Source organism: Xylaria bambusicola, assembly GCF_022495145.1.
Source record: "Xylaria bambusicola strain CBS 139988 unplaced genomic scaffold F5B22scaffold_5, whole genome shotgun sequence".
Classification (NCBI taxonomy): domain Eukaryota; kingdom Fungi; phylum Ascomycota; class Sordariomycetes; order Xylariales; family Xylariaceae; genus Xylaria; species Xylaria bambusicola.
This window is the reverse complement of record NW_025953558.1, coordinates 564541-583359: the sequence shown is the minus strand read 5'-3', so window position 1 is coordinate 583359 and position 18819 is coordinate 564541. Positions and strand designations below refer to the sequence as shown.

At 48.3% G+C, this 18819-nt stretch overlaps 1 protein-coding gene across 1 annotated transcript; it reads right to left on the bottom strand.

Annotated features, from left to right (window-relative positions):
* Nucleotides 1–4845: 4845 nt before the first annotated feature.
* F5B22DRAFT_417297 (uncharacterized protein) lies at nucleotides 4846–9992 on the bottom strand. Its single transcript, XM_047971600.1, has 2 exons — nucleotides 9669–9992; nucleotides 4846–9584 (listed from the first exon to the last, which is right to left on the bottom strand). Exon 2 carries the CDS (start codon nucleotides 9479–9481, stop codon nucleotides 5558–5560), a length of 3924 nt encoding a protein of 1307 aa, XP_047834493.1. The 5' UTR covers nucleotides 9482–9584; nucleotides 9669–9992; the 3' UTR covers nucleotides 4846–5557.
* Nucleotides 9993–18819: the final 8827 nt, after the last annotated feature.

The window sequence follows — 18819 nt, the reverse complement described above, 5'->3', positions numbered from 1 at the left end:
CCCTGGGACGCGCCAATTCCGCTCCTAGTTCGGTGGTTGCAGATCTGACCGTTTGGTTTCCCCGAAGGCAAGCGTATGGGTACCTAGGTAGCCTTATGAAAGACAAAGAAGATCTCGTGGAAGTGGATGAGAGTTGAGGTGTTGAGAACCTAGCAGGGCCTTTTCTTTGGCTTTAAAAATGCGAACTATGTGAATCTAGGGGAGTGAGGAGATAGAGCTGAGAATGTATGGATCAAGCTAGGTCGATAGAAGGGACTATGGCAAGGGCGAGAATTCATCAAGAGACGAAACTCGCCACTCGTTCTGTTTCGTTTGATTAGGTTCTATCTGTCCACGTTCTCCATCATACAGATTTGGACCGTTGCAGGTAGGCAGCTGTACAATGCTGCAGTCTTCACGCAGCTTTCGATCTATTTCTCCATCTATGACTGGTCACGGTGCCCCTGGTCACTTACTTCAATGGGGTCCAAGTACAGGCAAAGTACTTCCATAGCACGCCTTTATCGGGGATGTCATTGCTCGATGCCATCACACTCTCGATCCGGACACACTACTATGCCAACTCCTTGGCCCTATGACGACTACTACTTTGCTCAATAAGCGCAAGACAAGCACGCATGCGTGTTAGTCCTAACCTGCGACCTTAGTGTGGTCATTGGATTAAATATGCGGCTTGAAGCTCTGGCTAGAAGACCGAACTCTAGCTGTGATTACTAGAGCAATGTTACGGGTATGTAGATGTGTCTCCGTGTATATGGACATGGATACTTAGATATATGCTCCTTGGCTAGCCGAGAGGCCCTTTGGAGGCTTATTCCCTAATTGTACCTAGGATAGCCTAGGTCCAATAGGCACTCACCTAGACGGAGGCAGAGGACGAAGATACAGCCGTTTAACTGAAACTACGCGCATTGGGTTACTTACCTCAGGTACTTCGGTAGGTACAAAGGTGTAGTCACAGCTCAGGTAACACACGGCGCGACTCAATACCGCCTCGTTGATCTGATAGAGATTCAGATCTATCGATGGAGCCACCGAGCACTACGTGCGCATCAGGTGACTTGGCTGGCGAGAGGCCAATGGCGCTGTTACAAATCGACCCCGAGTGACTGTTAGCTCACCCTACAAACTACAATGGCGGTTGAGTGCGGCCCAAGCTCGTAGTCCTGGCCGATCCCAACGCAGTTCTACGTCTAACCAGCCGTCGCCTATAATGAGAGAGGATATTAAATCACCATCATCGATGGAATGATCTTCGATAACCGATGCTCGCGGCAAAGTTTCAGGGACATGAGGTCATTGGCATGTGAAATATCAACGTTATTGCATGCAGCGGTAATTGTCAAGTTAAGCCGCGTGTGGTAACCATCTACGATTCGAATGCTTTCTGTTAGTGAGGGTGATCACTGACTTGACTGTAATGACACAACTACGTAGAAGAAAGTTTGTACTATCTCTGTGCTAGATTACTGCTAGATCTATGAAACTTATGAGTGGCTTTGTTTTATTTTGTTTTATGCCTCTTGTGAAATTTAGCATTCCTCAGAATGTTGGTCATGGCTTTTACACGTCAGGGGGGGAAACTGAAGACGACCAATTAGAGGCAACCTCGGACTCAACTCCGGAGATGTCTGACCAATAGGACACAGCCTCACCACGTCTTGGCAACGGGTAACCTGCCGGGTCCGCAGAAAGAAATCCTCAGCCAACCCCCCCGAAGGCTACATTACTCCATGGATCGAGATGAGTGCCTCTCGCGCATACGTAGACTAGTCTTAAACTCGCCGTGTCTCTAGTGTATGAGTGACCCAATACGAGCTCGGCCATAGTTCGGCTGATCCCGTTCTACATATATGATATTATTCAGCCACTTTGCTTTCTGTTATTTCTGCACCGCAAAGCCCCTACCTGTGAGGCAGCCATTTTTTGGTGCACAATTTGATTTTTGACTACTACGGAGATCCAGGCTTCGAAAGGCAGCATCAGGTAGGCTGCTGTAATGCGTTAGGAGGTCAGTAATCTAACTGTGGACGAAACTAGCAATTCCGCTCGTGGAGCACACCTCGAGAAGACCCAAGTTAAAAGTTCAGTACTACGGTCAAAAAAGGTGCGGCTAGAAGAGGGAAGAAGCCGGTCGTTATCTGTAGCCTATAGAAACATAAATTTGAGCTTTTATCCATGTAAACGTAGGCACTGATACATAATCTAATAAAATCCTCGCCCTTTAGTGCAGACTTCAGTGTATTTTTCTTAAATCTTTCAAATATGAGTGGTTTAATTTTTGTAATTTTTCTATTTTTGTCGCCTGTTGGCATAGAAGTATTATTACACAGCGTTTGGAAGGCTGTACTTCTTTATTAGATAATCTGAGCAGCGGGCAAGGCTTGCCGAGTTGGGTTTATTGTTACCGACGATTAAATGCCGAGGTCCCTGATTTCAAAGACCCTTATAGGCACCATAGCTTTCATTTTAAACACTAACTAAGATACATGTCACTCGAACAAATGTACTACCAACTGGTATAATTACTCAGTCCTCGATACTTCTACTATATCCTACTACTGCTCGTGATGTTATTATCACGGTACCAAGACGACTGTCACCACGCTAAACACGTTGCATCCGCCATCACCAAACTTTATACAGCCAACCGGCCAGCGTGCCGTAGAATCTCAAAATGAATCTATCATTTCATAGATCCCTAGGCCATATTCTGGAGCCTTGGCGCTGATTAGACTTCTAGTACCTGCACCATTTCAAATTAAGTGCGCTGGTAGTAACTCATTCAACAAGAGACTGATTATGCTACGACCCTCTCCCAGCTGTCTGATTAAAGATCACGGATCTTACTTTGTACTCAGACCGCAAAAGAGTGCTCGTTAGTATCCCGGAACAAAACTGCAACAGTACATAGTAGCACTACAACGCATAGAAGCTATCAAGCCGCATGCTTGGTCCGTCTGTAGGTAGCATGTGCCTATTATGCTGGTAAGCTTATGTTTACAGTGCTTTCTACCATAGGTCGCGTCACTGTAGTCGATAGCCCATTGGGTTTATGCCATGACGCCGCCAAAAATGTAGAACGTACTTTTTCAGTGGAAAGCTGCCCTTGAAAACAAGCACCGAACCCTCTGACTCCCATCACCATTGTGAGGCAAGTGTTATTCCGTTAGGCCCACCTATACAAATTATAGTAGTATAGATAAATTATCGGTGTTGCGAAAGGAACCTAACACCTTCATAGGTTACTACACAGGAATATCAACGAGCGTTCTCTACTCTCGTCCTAGAAACATAATTATCTTGTTAAGAATGAAGGTATACCGTAGTGTTTCGAGGCCTCCTTTTACGTAACAGCAAGTAGCTAATTAGCTGCCATAAGCATCCCGGTATTATCTTGACAAGTATCGAATAGTCCAAGGTATCCTGTAACACGCGTCACATCTTACATTTCCTCCACCCTTGCATCTATTTCAAGGCAAATCCTACTGCCACTACTTTCGAGAGACAAAAGAAGATACTCTCAAGGTACTTCGTGCGTAGCAACCATTTACGTCAGTAAGGCAATCAGGGATCATTTGCAACATCACATCGCTGGGCCCTCATTACTACCTCCCTTGCCCAATGCTACGGCATACTGCAGAGACGCATCCAGCACTACGGCGCGACAATACCGATCTATTCCACCCCTGTACTGTTAGCACTCTGGAGATCTATAAACTAGCTAGCGATCATTTCCGCATCTTTCGGGATCTTCAACATTTGTCCTTAAATGGACTGACGATGACTTCACAGAGCATGCACAACAACTGACAGGCACCCCATTACCTGAATTTCACTTCCATTTCTATTCGATCGACACGTTCCCCAATAGCAAACCTTGTCCTACTATTAGAAGGGTAGTGATCCATCTGTCTTCTGACACAAGGGTAGTATCGCAATTCTAGGGATACAACAGGGAGATTTTCTGTACATAGCCTTAGCCTAGGCACGAGACTTCCGATGCCTTCGTTACAATGACAATTACCATATAGTACTCTCAAGGTTTCAGTTCTTGTAGAACCACAGAGTTTACCCTGTCCATTCCAACACTGCTGAGGACACCTAGATCCATTGGAGTCGTCGCGCAACATCAAACAAACATCCTACCCTACCACAAGGAAAACGAAAACACACCGCGAAGCGACGCCAAGAAGGCAAGACAACTTATGTGTATGGGCACGAAGATAACTCACAGCAGGAAGGCATTTACCTTTCCGCGTTCTCAAGTTGACCCGTGTTATGAACAAAGTACGAGGTAATTATACAGCAAGAACCTCATCATTCCACGAAATCTAGACAGTTAGGAGTGAGGGCATTCAGACTCCTGAGCCATCTAACCCCCAGATTATTGATCCTTGATCCCAGCCCCTCTAGCAAATCCGCGACTATCAAATACACATACACATAGAAGAAACGCCATCTCTCCCAGTGTTAATTATACACGCTGCGCGACGACCTCACAGCCAAGGTACTGAAACAAACACGATAATATCATCTACACACACCACTTGCAGAAGACCTTCTTCAACACATGACTTATACACTTCACATTCGAAACCAAAACCATATCTAGCGCTCGCTTAGATTGCGGACTTCGAAGGTTACGAAAGCCAGTCCGCTTATAATATACGTCACAATCAACCGCCAAGACCACGAAAGGGGCAGACGCAGCAGTTGCTAGTATATCATATACCTACCTACACACATAAGCTCCCATTACTAAGCGTAGCTCTCGTCAAGAAAGACGCAAAATCATCTTGTACCTACCACGACCCTAGGCGACAGACAATACCCTCCCTATGGCCGCAATTCCCCCATCGCGATAGCTTATCGCAGTAGTCAGCACCCATCACCAGGTCAAAGTCCATTTACGCCACAATACACTCGTCTCGTCATCATTTAAGCGCACTTTCAGGGGTTAATCGAGCAAGGCACAAATTTACCGGCCACAACTTCTAGAAACAACGTCATTCACACATCACAAAGTGCAGCAGAAGTGAGGGGGGTTTTTTTTTTTCAAATGTTTTTATACACTCGTCGAAAAAAAAGGTACGAATTATAAATACCAACAACGGCCCTGATTGATCGATCCTTGCTCCATCAAAGCGCCCCTTCATTCATCGTCCAAAAACTTGAAAAATAAAAAGCAACCCCCGTCCAAAAAAAACACACTACATTAATAGTAGATCCCATATTCCATCCAGCACATATCGTTACAGATTATAAGTCGCGAAGCGAGGACCGGAGCCGTACGATGCAACAAATGGTTCACAAAAATAACCACCACCAACAAAGCCGATAATGCATAATGATAAAAGGCACTTATCTAGAACGTTGATGCAGTGGCTCCCCTTTTCTGAGGGGGTGCCCGATATGAAGAAAAAAGATCGTTAAGAAACATGGTATCTCCGCGCCAAGGAAAGCAAATATGAGACTTGGTGGTATATATGGTTGTGAAAAAGCGAGTCGTTTGAAATCATGGCAGCGATCCATCATGGGGTAGGTGTTCACCACGCTACATTCTCATCTCGTCCCTGAGCCGGCTGTTGGAACCCTGATGGCTCACCACATTTCCCATAATCATCACACTTTCCCGTCTCTTAGACTTATTACTGAAAGATGCGTCAAGCATACCATTCGAGCTGGAGCTATAGTCTTGTTCATAAGGGGAACCGTAGCCATAATGAGGCCGATCATAAGTTGGTTGTTTAGATGTTGGAATTGTCGTTGTTGGTTCATAACCTAACGGAGCAGAGAAGCCGTTCTCATAGGCTGGGCGAGTAGTCATTTGCTGCACACTTGGCCCTTGTTGTGACAAATATTGCGAGTCGTAGGCCTGTCTAGGTGGTGGCGTGCCTGTTGTACGGAGGCCTAAACCAAGTCCTGATGCATTAGGTGGCGGCGTGGGCGTTGATCGTTGCTGTAGCTGTTCGACGAGTCGTTGCCGATGTGGTGACTCAGTGGTGCCGGCGGTTGATGGACGCCGTGGCTGTGATTCGACGGGCAGCACAGAGTCCGGTTCGGAAACAGGCGATGGAAGTTCATACTCCTCGGGCTCTATGCCGAAAATGCCTTGATAGTTCTGTAAAAGGAGAGCAAATACAGGAGCCGGAATATTCAAGGTAGGCGAAAAGACTATGCCCACATTGCGCACGGTCATTTTATTCATGTCGGCGTGATTGATAATCCTAATCAGAAAGGCGATTAGATATTTCAGCAGTGTTCCGTTGGCAAGCGGGAGGCGCTGCACAAGCTCAGACAATGCCTTTAATTTCTCTTGATGGTTGGTCATCTCCGTAACTGCTACAAATTGCATATGTAGGTCTCGAGTGAGGATGGTAGTGGGCAGTTCACGCAGATAGAGCTTCAACAGTGAAGCAACTGCATGTATATCGTAGTAAGTTTCGTCTGTGAGGAGATTGACATCGCCCTCTTGGTTGAACCGTTCACGTAACTGTTTGATTACGACGTTGGAGCCACTGAGACGGAAGATGCCCTCCTCCAGTATTGCGTCTCTCAAATCGAGATACTGAATACAGCGATACACAACTGCTGGAAGAGGGACATTGATGTCCGCGGGTCCGCAATACCTGACAGCCTCGGCTAATGGTGCCCCGAACGCTTGCCGTACTGGACCGCGGGGTTCAGCCTGTGGTTGGGGTGTACTGCCGCCACTAGAGTTATACAGAGGATCCTGATCATCAGAAGATGAGCGAGCTTTGGGCCCAAAGCCAAAGAAACTACGTTTTCGTTGCTTCTTTTCTTCAACCGAGGGCATGGGTTGAAGGAGATTGGTTTTACTACCCCATGAAGCTGAATCAGATATGATGTGAGCGTCTCTAGGAGCTGATATCGTATACAGAGAAGCTCCCTGCTTCTCTGGGATTTCAGGGCTAGTTGTTCCTCGCCTCCGTGGTGGTGCGCCGTCGGGTATATCACCCTGTTTAGCAGTGTCGTAGCTCATTCCTATGAGTGCGTCTTGGATATCATTACGTGGTTCGGCATATTTTCCAGCGCCATACATTTTCTTTTTGGCGTTCGCACCAGTTACATGAGCTTGTGTGCCATGACTAGCGGGCTTGTGTGGTGTCTCGTCCTCGTTTCCATCTCGGCAATCGATCCAACGCAGAAGAGCGTCGACCCATTGGTCACGCTCCTCATCACTTTCAGCGCAAAGTACGTGTTTTACATAGCTACTTGCGTCTTTCTTCTTCGGCTCCAATACTAGGAATGCGTGTCGATATTGATTATCCGGCTCGTCACCGTTTGGGCCTCCTGCGGGAGAACCTTCATTGTTATGTTGGGCCTGTTTACCAATCTGAGCATTCAGAAGCTTGATAGTTCCAAGATGGGCGCCACCAGGAGTCTCATAGTACTTCAAGTTAGGACTATCAAGAACAAAATATCGAGCTTTCCATCCACCGAAGTTCTTGCCTCTTTTTGTGAGATACCCATTCTTAAAGGGTCTACCACCTGGCCCTGTTTTATGAGGGCTCATTTCTCCATTCCGATCAACCGAGTTGTCGTCGCTGTTAGGTGGCAAAGAATTGGTGGAAAGATATTTGCAGAGCTCGATGGCAGTCTGCAAATCAAGTGGGGTGTTTAACAACTCATCCAAGTAGTTATCAAGAATGCTACGGCGAGCATCAAGTTTGGCAGGGGCATGGCCACTGAAAAGCGAGCGATCAGGCGTTTTTGCTGTGAAAGAAGAGCATTGCTTCATTCTTTGATCCAGCTTTACCAGAGAACCAGTGTCCTTTTCCACCCTCCACAGCTCTCCGCCTTCGGATCTAGATATGATAGCTAGAGTAAAGACAGGGTCTTCCTCAAGCTGTGTGAGCGAAAGTAGACTCGCTCGGGACGGCCTCATCCGCGATGACGATACCTTGACAGCGACGGATGGTAAAGCATTGGGAGGCAGCAGCAGATCAGGATATTCATCAGTGGTCAGACCACGGAATATCTCAGAACGTTCGGGTTGTTCAAGCGTTATCCTTTGTTTCGTGACTTGGAGGGGCTTCGGAGAAGCCAGGTTTGTTGTCTCTGTAGCAGTGGCATAGAACTTGGGCGTATTCGGCGGAAGCGGTATTGGCTGTCGAGGCGCTCTAGGTGAAAGCGGAAGTCCTGCTGAGGGCATGCCGCGGGGTGACAAAGGTGGTGAGAATACTGTAGGTCGAGGGCTCGATGGCAGCCCCGGGCTCATCAGCGCACCATGTACTGTCTGTTTAGATGAACCTGGGCTAAGCATGCCAGCCAGAGATGCTGGCACATTATCCTGGTTGATGGAAGATTGGCTAGTCTTGGTGCGAGGACTGGCCGGAGCGGTGGCTTTAACCTCCTCGGATATAGGCGTGCCCTTCTGACTACCCTTTTTGCTTTTCTTTGAGAGGCTGCGGGCCTCGGCTTCCTGTTGAGCAATGATTTCTCTCTCGCGGTCATCATCTTCCCTAGTACGCCTACGTCCCCTTGACTCAGTCATAGGAAAGTCATCAACTTCTAGCAAAGAGCCGTAATCTGACTCAGAGTCATCTTCCACATCCAGGCTAGCACCCTGTGTTATGTTGCTCTTTTTGTTAAGCTGCAAAGGAGCAGGTGGAGGCTTTCGAGGAGGAGGGGCGGACGGGGGAGGAAACTGTGAGATCCCTTGATCTATTAGTGGAGTTGCCTCGATGATAGACACGGTCGGGGGCTTTGGCTGGGGTTTGCTCGGGGGTTTGCTCGGTAAACTTCTAGAGGGAGGCAATCCAATGTGAATAGGAAGCTCATGAGCGGCATTAGTGGCGTTCTTTGCTGCATCAGCAGCACGTTCCTCTTCTTCGTGATCAAAGTGATCCAAGGCATGCTCGGAAGGTTTTGGCATCGCGTGTGCGGGATCCAAAATTTCGCCAACTTTTGACGGGGGTTGGTTCGGTACACGATCTGCTGGAGGAGTGATGGGGTACGGAGCCAAAGTCATATCTACTGGTGAGTGCTTTGTACTGTCCGAATCAAGGTTTGAAGGAGATCGAGGCGCATCGCTGTGGTCTGATTTTACGATCTTTACTTCAACGGGTGCAGGGCTCCCCGTTTTCGTAACGCCATCAGATTTTGTACGATCATCGTGGATAGCAATAACCTCCTTTAACTTCTTCCTATACTTATCTTTATCCTTCAAAGCACGATCAAGGTCTTTATTTAGGCCAAGTATCATAGCCCTTTGCTTATCCACCAGACGCCATAATTGAGCATTTTGCTGGGACTGTGATTGCTTCTCTTTTAATAAATACTGGATAACGGCCTCCGGTGAACCAGCTGCTCTTATAAGAGTCGCGATGTCGTCTTGCGTGCTTTGCTGCGAAGGCGCTCGCGACGATATTGCGGAAACTGCTGAATCAATCGACGATGTTCGAGGGGGGCCTCTCACAGTATCGGCCTTCGAGAGAGACGAACCACTCGCCATTTTCGGCAGGCTAGCAGTGGCGGAGCCTACTGACTTCGTCCTGGTAATGGGGGAAGGTAGACTTTGAAAGTCATTCGGAGAAAGAGTTGGGAAGTTTGGGCTACTTCGAGAGCGGTTAGTAACATCGCGGTCGCCAGCGGCCAATAAGATAGGCTGAACAAAATATCACTCCCGTTTCAGAACGTACCAATAATCAATCGTGGCCGGTGTCGCTGGCGGAGAAAGCTCGAGGAAGCTTGTGCCTGCTAGGGTGAAATGATAGGGTCGAGGTGGTTGCTGGGTTTGCCTAGGGGAGATTTTGGCCGATCCCGGCGTTGAAGGAGAAGGTAAGGGAGAGCGTGATTGCGTATCGAGAGCGGGCGATGGAAAGCTGGAGAGGTTGGGACTACTCGGCGCTGACCTAACAGAAATCGTTTGCAAAGGGCTAGGCGCAGCTTTTCGTTGAGATCTGGAGAGGGTGGTGAGATCTTGGTCAGCACTGGGACGATACTGTCATATTTTTCTGAATTCCGGCAATGAACAACTGCAATGACTTCTGCTGGCTTTACTGTTTCTTCCCCGTGCACTGGCTGGTTATCGTCGTTGCAAACGTAACGCGGCGTCTTCCTACAGGCCAAAGGTGCACATGCAAGAGCACGATTTCAAACGAATTCCAGCCAAGCGTATAGTTCCCTGAGAACGCAGCGTGTGCTCACGCCCAACAGAAATCGAGAGCTATCAATGCAAAAATGCTCGGTACACCCGACAGAATCGCGGCGTGGCAATGGCAGGTTCGATGCCGTAGTAGAGGTTGCGTGCAGATACAGGCACCATGAATAAAAGAACAGACATACAAAGAAGGAGGAGCTTCAAGTGGGAGGGGAGGAAAAACAAAGGGTGGGACGTCTGGCTTACTTGGCTGTCCGTGTGAAGGGAAAAGAAAATGAGGGTGTCGATGCAATGGTTGCAGTGGTTGTAGTCGCCGGGGTAGGATTCGTCGTCGCCGTCGCTGGGAGTGGCGAGGACGACGATGCTAACAGTTCGAAATCATCTGAAGGAGAGTCTGGCGCGGCTCTGCCGATGGTTGGACTATCTTGGATGGGCTGCTCGTTCTGGGGACCTGGCGGAGTCTCGCTGCGCCGGAGCGTTAGGTGCGACATAGCCCACACCTACCTGCTGTACGCTACCGCTATAACAGGTACCTGCTACCGCTGACGGCCCCAGCGAGCCCACTCTATAGCAGGTACCTGAGTCGGTACCCTGCGCGGCAAGTACCTGGGTATCCTGGGAATCCCAGATAGGCACCCTGGATGCTCCCTGGGCGCGCTATGGAATGCCCTATCGCGGTGCCTGGCGACGATGCGACTGTACGGCGCAAGCAGGTACCCTGGGAGTATAGATGATGCAACAGGACTGCACACGCAAGGACAAGCCGGGGTGTGATTGGTGTTGGTTGTTTCGCACCAGAGGTCAGAGCTTTCGTTACAACCCCCAACCCTGGAATTTCCCCGGCTGGCTTCTGCAACGGCTGTTGGCTTGATGCGGTTCTGTGCTGGGTGCTTGGTGCTGGATGCTCAATGCTGGATGCTCAATGGCTGGACGGGGTTGGGCAGGGTTCGGTTGTGGACGGTCAGGGTTGGCTGGTCTGGGTCTTCTCGCGTTCGCTGGTTTCGAGACGCTCCAGAGGGCCAAAAGAAGGATATGGCCCCGACCCTGATTTGCGTCGCATGTATCCGTATCCTGTACGCTACTTACACCCGCCAGAGACGATCGCGCAGTGAGGTGGACTTGTCACACAGACGGCTATATCTAGTAGCGGATGTAGCCAGGGTCCAAGCCCGCAAATCTCACCCTGCACTGACCGGCGACGGACAACGAAAGGAGGTGAGCGCCTACAGTGAGTCGTGTTGTACGGGGTGTTGTACGGATACCTGCCTCCTGCCTCGCAACCGCTGCGAACACCTCGCTTAGATGGGTATTGTACGTTAGTAATAGCCGGGCAGATGGCGTAATATGGAATGATACCAGAGGCTATAATAGCCAGAAGGTATAACAAAACCAACAGAGCGAGGGCGTGTTCTCTGGGTCACTTTTTCTTTTTCCTTGTTTCTGTCGCTGTTGGTCTGCCGTTTCTCTCTCCTCTCCCTCTCCCTCTCCCTCTCTGTCTCTCTTGCAGGGCGTCTCGCCAATATGGGAATCTCCACAATTATCAATTGTGATGTAGCAACTAGGGGAATGAAATAAATCAACGAAATCAGCTATGCAACGTAAAGCGAGACAAAACTGGGGATTGATAACTGAAACCGAGTCATCGAAGTAGCATCGAATTATAGGAGAATGAACAAACGACTGAGTGGCTGAAATGGATAGGAAGGCTGAATTTCTCAGAGAGTCAGGATTCAGGAACAGCGACATCCCATTTCGCCGTTCTCAGACCAGATAGAGCCCAGAGCCCACCCAGGCCTGCTGTACTCTAATTGACGGCCAGCCAGTCTAACCAAGCGTAGATTGAATCAGGGGTAAAGTCCATAGTCATGCCTTAGGTCCTCGACCTAACCTCCCTATCTGGATAAGACGGGCAGAGACGGGCAGAGACGAGCATCGACTACCTACAGTACAGTCTACAGCAAGTTGGCAGCTTGGTACCTAGGTAAGTACCTACCTACAGTATGTATGTATTTACACTACACTAACCCACATTGCTGCACTTTGGACATGCGCAGATGTGTTGTAGGTACCTAGTCGTAGGAAGGTAGGTATTGTATACGAAGTATATATGTATTGTTGCATTCATCTTGCCAGCGCCTGCAATACATCACGGAACTATAGGCTGGGGGATGCAAATCAATCACGGTCTGCACAAGATTGCGTGTAGGAGCCGACGATAGGATTATAACTCGTCGTCGTTGAGCCGTTAAGAGGCAAGTCATTCATTTGGTCAGGATCGTCGAAAGGAGCGCCACCACTACGCTACCTGCATACCTAAGTAGGTACTTAGTAGGTACATGTGTCCCTACACGTAGGTAGCGTACATCCATTACAGTGGCACAGGTACAGATTCAGTAGCTGTCTGCCCCCCTGAACTGGTTGCGCTAGGCGGGTTCTGGCGGTTTTAGCGGACTAGCCGCTAGGGGCGGCACGCTAAAGACGAACCCCTGATCCACTCGCGGCCGCCACTAACGATTTTTTTCCTCTTTGGCAACCTGCTAGCAACCTTGGAAGTCTAGATAAGGCAGGCGAATTGAATCCTTATTTCTATTTGCGACAACACAACCGCGCCAATGGGCATGGAAACATTGACAATTCCATGCGTATATACCGTTGGTGTGTTGTATGGATGGGATATATAATACATCTACTCTCCCTAGATATGTCTGAAATGAGCTTCTGTGTGTAGGGTATATAAACTCTACCCAGGTACCGACTACCTACTATGTAGGTAGGTAACGCCAACCCTCGTCAACACGTCCACGTGCAGATGACAGACACTAACTAAGTGGGTAGAAAGGGATTGTACGCATGGCGATACTGTCAATATAGGTAGACTCGGGCGCGTGACATGTACATACATACAGTACACGTGTGGAATTTACATAATATGCTTTGCCAAAGTCTCTAAGCGAAGTGCAGAGTTGCGTGTCGTCCGCAGACTTGAATGAATACCTAGCTGTGGACGACGAAGCAAAATTTCATATCAAAGCATCCATCCATATGCCAGCATTGTCCAGGGTTCACCCCAGATAGAGCCCCGGATTTAAACGACCATTTTAAAACGACCCTGGGCTGTACTCAGTACAGTCACTACCTAGTGTCGCATACTACTTGGGCACAAGTTATGTGTGTATAATACTTACTAGGTATATAAGGTCAGATCAAGGTCATCGGATCGTTCCTGATATAGCAGGATATAGTAGGATGGATATATTAAACAAAGAGGGTGCCTGCTCTAGACCCGTTGTCCCGTGATAGATACCATTGGATACCGTGAAAAGAGAGAGTCGTCATTCTGCTATTCAATTGTCTCAGCACATACCGGTAGAGGTAGGTATACCTAGGTTGGTAGATATCCAAGCATTTGCTGTCCCTCGCCCATTGGGAGTAGGATGCGCAGACAATTTCCTACAGTTCCCACCTCAGAGCCAGCTCTGCCTACCTATCTCTACCTACCTGTGTAGGTATCTTGTAGGTATTTATTCGCCTGGTGGATGTTGGTTGTCTCTCATGTGCCCTGCAGGAGACTTCTGCAGGAACACGAATTGGGCAACCCTCGGTGGCCTTGGCAGGCCCTCGTCAGATCAGGATCTCGGTGGATCTGCCCGTCGACTCGAGCTTGTCCTCAACTTAAAAGTAAAGCCGAGTTGGAGATCAAACATCCTGTAGCCATGTGCCATCGACTCCGGTACATATCTGGTAACTCTGCTCCCTTTAATTCCGGTAGAATCGGTCATATCCCGCACGCGACCGCAGATACGCCGCATCCTTCCAGAGGAGACGATTACCTACTTACGTGGAGGAAGTACTCACAAGATACTGGCTGTAAGCAGGTACCGTAGGTAGGTAGATCAGTATATGGAGTAATATGTTCAAGTAAGGGACTACCTTGTAGTGGAGGTTAGCCATATAGAACTCAAACAACCGTCCCAACCAACGACATCGCAGAACAACTACTGCTACGATGTTCACGCAATATAGCGAGCAGAATGATCGGTCGATAGGTGCATACGGCAACTCTGTCTTGCCCTGCAACGTTGGCGCAGCGAATAATCGCTCGAGCCGACCACGTGTAGTTAGCTAGTTCAACGCAAGACGAAACACAGACCCAGATGGGCGTCCGGCATTGATATGCACGCAATCATTGCCCCCCCAAGACACCTCCCTCCACTCGCGCGCCCTTTTTAGGAAGCTCTTCGCAGCCGCCCTCAAATCAGTAATCAAACAACACGGCCAATCCAGTGTCAGACCCACCGATCTGGCGAAGGTGGGTGAGCTGGCGGTGTGATGGATTAGCATTGTCTGTCTGATACAACAACGCCATCGCGATTACGTACTGGACGTCGTCAGTGGATGTCAGTGGCTGTCAATGGTTGTTTTGTTGTGGTGTGTAGGTGCTGTATGTAAGTAATGCCATTGTTGTGGCTACCCTGCCCATCCAGATGCGCCATGATCTCAAGCCAGTAAGATAAAATGGTCTGAGGGTGTTTTGACGTTCCTCTTCGAGTGGCATTCTAGATCTCTCCTCCACCCGTCATATCTCTATATAGATCTAGTCCTTGCTTGCATCACTACACACGTTCAGCGTAACATCGCCTCGTGCTGACCGTGCACTCCTTACGAAACATGAAACGGTCGAATGAGAACAAAGCCGCTTGATGTTCATTGGTATCAGTGGACTGGCGTTCAGCCCGGGGAAGTTTGCTCAGACTCGGCTGACGAGTTACTCGTACTTAGTTGTCAGCTGCTGGCGCATCGAAAGATATGATCAGGCGGAGGCAGATTTTACTTTGGAGTGGTGGGTGGCCAGCCCAGCCGCAAGGGGCCTCTTTGGCATTGCTCGAGTTTAAGATACACACTACGCACCATCCTCATCGCCGCGAGAGACGCCATATTGGTTGCTTGCTTGGCCGGTCGACATCTAGCCCCTAGCCTAGTGATAATACCTTCGTCTTCGTCATCACGTCCCATTCCCATTCCGCCTGACGGATAAACCCCACAAGCATACCAAATAACCGGAAACGTATAGTAGGGTATGTCTGGGGAAAGTCTTCGGGTTTTCCCCATGAGCCATAGCCATAGCCACAACGATATGCCTTGCGTGTCCCGGCTCGGCCCCCTTCCGGCGGGCTTTCGTAGATCACAGGGCCGTGAAGACCTAGGTATCTCTAGGTTGCACTCCGGGCTGTGCATCAATCGGGTCAGCGCTCGGCGAGCATCTCCTGCTTCTCTGCCGCCCGGGACCAAAGTCAAGCTCAAGCATTGATCCCCAGTAGATGATGCTTGCAATCAAACGAGAGAGTGGTGTCTCGTGATAGGCAATTACAATGTCCGCTTAAGGCGCACGCTGGCCGTGATTCAATTGCTAGCGATCGCGTCAACTGCTCTCTACACGAAGCGGCAGCCATCAAAAATTACCTTCTGGCACGGGTAAAATTCGGCACGGTTTCGAGCCGAAAAGTAACATTACATTCTGTGGAAGACAAAGATAGTGATCTTCTGTTGGCGTATCAGGATGTTAGACGGGCAGCGAAGAAAATGACCGCAATCACCAATTCCACACTACGGGATCCTACCTGCCCGTCGGCCCAATTGCCTTGTTGACGACATCACAGATCGGTATACGGAACCAGCCGTCTAATTTGCTCATGTAATCAACGGCTCTCTCCGACGACAACTCTCTGCGAGACAGAAGGATTCCTTAGCATGTTGCATACCTACAACAGCATTACGTGTATTGGCACACCTATACTCTCTACTCGATAGCAGAAATAATTCCCACCAATAGCCAAAGGACGGTCAAAGCAGCACGTAGTACTCATAGCACAGGCAGACCCCGTGTCCTCTTTTTCTGCGGCAGAATAGTGCACGGTTTCAGCATGGGTTTCAGCTAGAGGAGTATAGTAGATCAGAGTGCCGAAACTTTGCCCCGTACAGCCCGGCACCATAATTGCTATACTTAGTAAACAGTCTGGGGTCACTTGGAGAAGAGGCACACGACCTACCTATACCATTTTTGACACTCTCAGTCACGACGTGGGCAACAGAGCAGAGCTTCAGAGTTGATACGAGTTCGTACGGGCTGGGTACAATGCGGCTGGTGTTTCAACAGAAAATGACTGCATTGCTTGCATCGCGAATTCGATCTAATCCGTGATCCTTGTCTTTTGAATTGCTGGGGCGGTAACTCCTGTCCAATTTAAATCGGTCGATTGACGACATATCAACCACCTTTTTGGTCTCGGTGCAGTTTCCTGCATCTTCCTAGGCAATGCCCCGATATCATAGACCAAGCGTCTTCAAAGAGCTTAACGCTCAGGTCCCGCAATATGATTCTTCACAAGCCAACTAACTACCTCTACTGCCTCTACATGGAAACATCTTGAATCATATAACAGACCATATATAAGGTTGTTGTTACCGCATTGCTGTATTGGTCCACCTGCATTGGGAAACCTCATCGCTATCAGAATCATATAGTCTCAGGTGTTAGTTTACATAATATTTCCGTATCATCATAAGGGATGTACTAAGAGCGCTATAAGAGTGGCATGCATATGACTGCGTGTATAGGTCGAATATGCAAGTGGATGATATGATATGGTGCCTCTAGCATACGTAGCGAACATGATCGGGCAGATTGAACGCAACATATTGCAGATTCCTAATGGCTCCGAACTTATCATGCTAGAGTGACACGAACTAAACAACACAAATAGGCCCAGTTATCACAGACATCTATGTAGTAGAGAATTCTTCGCGAACAATAATGCCCAACCAGCATGAACCAATATCAAGACCCACCCACGTTAACAAATTTCTTCGTTATCCAAGAAACGGGGTATCAAGTATTAGTGACTTGAAGTAGCCATGAAGAGTACCAACTTGGTCGATATCATTGCAAAACGAGTCTTCAGTCGAGAAATACAACATACCAATCTTGACAACCCCTCAACCTAAGTCTAAAGTAAGTAGTTGGGACTAAAAAAAATCTCGACCAAATCAAAGAGGAAGCTTTTACCACTTCAACTCCAAGATGAGATAGAATCTAGTCTACCTTCTTGTTTCCCAAGTTTGACTATAGTTTCACACACAACCCTCTTAGTCGTCTGCTATGAAGACATTACCAACAACGAAGCCACTGAAATTATAAGAGTATGAGAACAGACGAGGCATGAATATGAGATGATTTGCCACCAATCGACCGCGACCTTTCGACTTCTGAGACATGTCTGCTTGAAAATGCCCTTATAGTTCGAAATCAAAACTTGTATAATTGGTAACTATGTCGCTTAGGATCCCATATTCTAGTCACTTACGAAGTAGGCATTGCATATCGGTCCACTCCACGTGGATGGCAAATAGACAAACAAAAGTCCCTCACATTCATCTTGCCTCTGATTTACACAGCAGCTGAAATCTCGTTTAGACCATAGTTAAAATTTCCAATTGCCCTGGTTTGTTACCTATAGTGCATGAGTAGTTTCAATAGCTATAGCTATCTATTTCCATGGCAAGCATCCCATCACTATAGAGAAATAATAACTAATTGACGACATTGCAGCATCTCAACAGCCAATAAGGGGTGCCAGAGAAGACAGAAAAATAAGGGATGCCACTTCACCAACATGAAATAGCCCCAGCTTTTCCCGTCTCGAAATATAATACGTAGCTTCAACTCAGGTTATTGACAAAAAAAAAACTAGGCGATAAAATGGAACGTAACTAAGTAAGGATCCATGTGCGCCCAATCCTGACTACGAAGGGGTATCGCTGAATGTTGCTGCGCATAACAGTCGGATGTCCGCGCGAACGAGGTCACGAACGTAAGATCACCTATTAAAGCTATCGGCAGAGCATGAAACAAGTAACTCTGAACACACACACACACACACACACAAAGGAACACAATACTGAGCCATCTAGTCAACCTCGCGCTTAGCTTTAGATTGCACAAGACGCGATGCTCACAGTTTCATCTCAAACATACAGTAAGTATACACAAATGCCCTGCGGAAAAGTCCGCACCACGCTAGTTTAGATGCCATCGTCCTCCGTGGAGACAGGCGGGCGGATGGAAATAGAAAGGTCTCCAGTTCGGCAGAGGCACACGTCACCTACCGCTGTCAACAAGGGATATGGCGGAGTCGCCGTGTACTTAGTCTACACATAGATCCTAACAATCGGCGTTCGAGATATGTGGGGAGGGTTGTTGTTCGTTTCGTTTCTCATAGCGTCAGCAGATATCTGACCGACCAGGTAGGTCCCAGGCCGTTTCGTTAGCCCCATGGAGCTAGCTAGACAGCTGGAAAAGCATACAAGAAGCGTTCCAGATCGACGCCACGCTTTATACACAGGAAGACTAGTCGTGCTTCAGTGAAGGCATATCAACAAGGTCGCCGGGCTGGACAGACAAGGGGGATTGGTTGGTTGGTTGATGGGTCAGTCACTAGGTACCGAGTGTAACATCAACACCAAGGCCGCAAATCACATGTTCCATTACAAGTATCTGTCGGGAGACTACACCACAACACACATTTGAAGTACTTATAAGTTCAGAAACCAATCATCATCGCAGTGGGGAAGAAGCAGAAGGCCCGAATAAGAAGTTTGGCAATTCACACTGGACAGTGGAGAAATGCGAGTCA

What these genes read in the sequence shown, in the direction of transcription:
- F5B22DRAFT_417297 (XM_047971600.1), bottom strand. Translation starts at nt 9,481, where the DNA reads ATGGCGAGTGGTTCGTCTCTCTCGAAGGCCGATACTGTGAGAGGCCCC.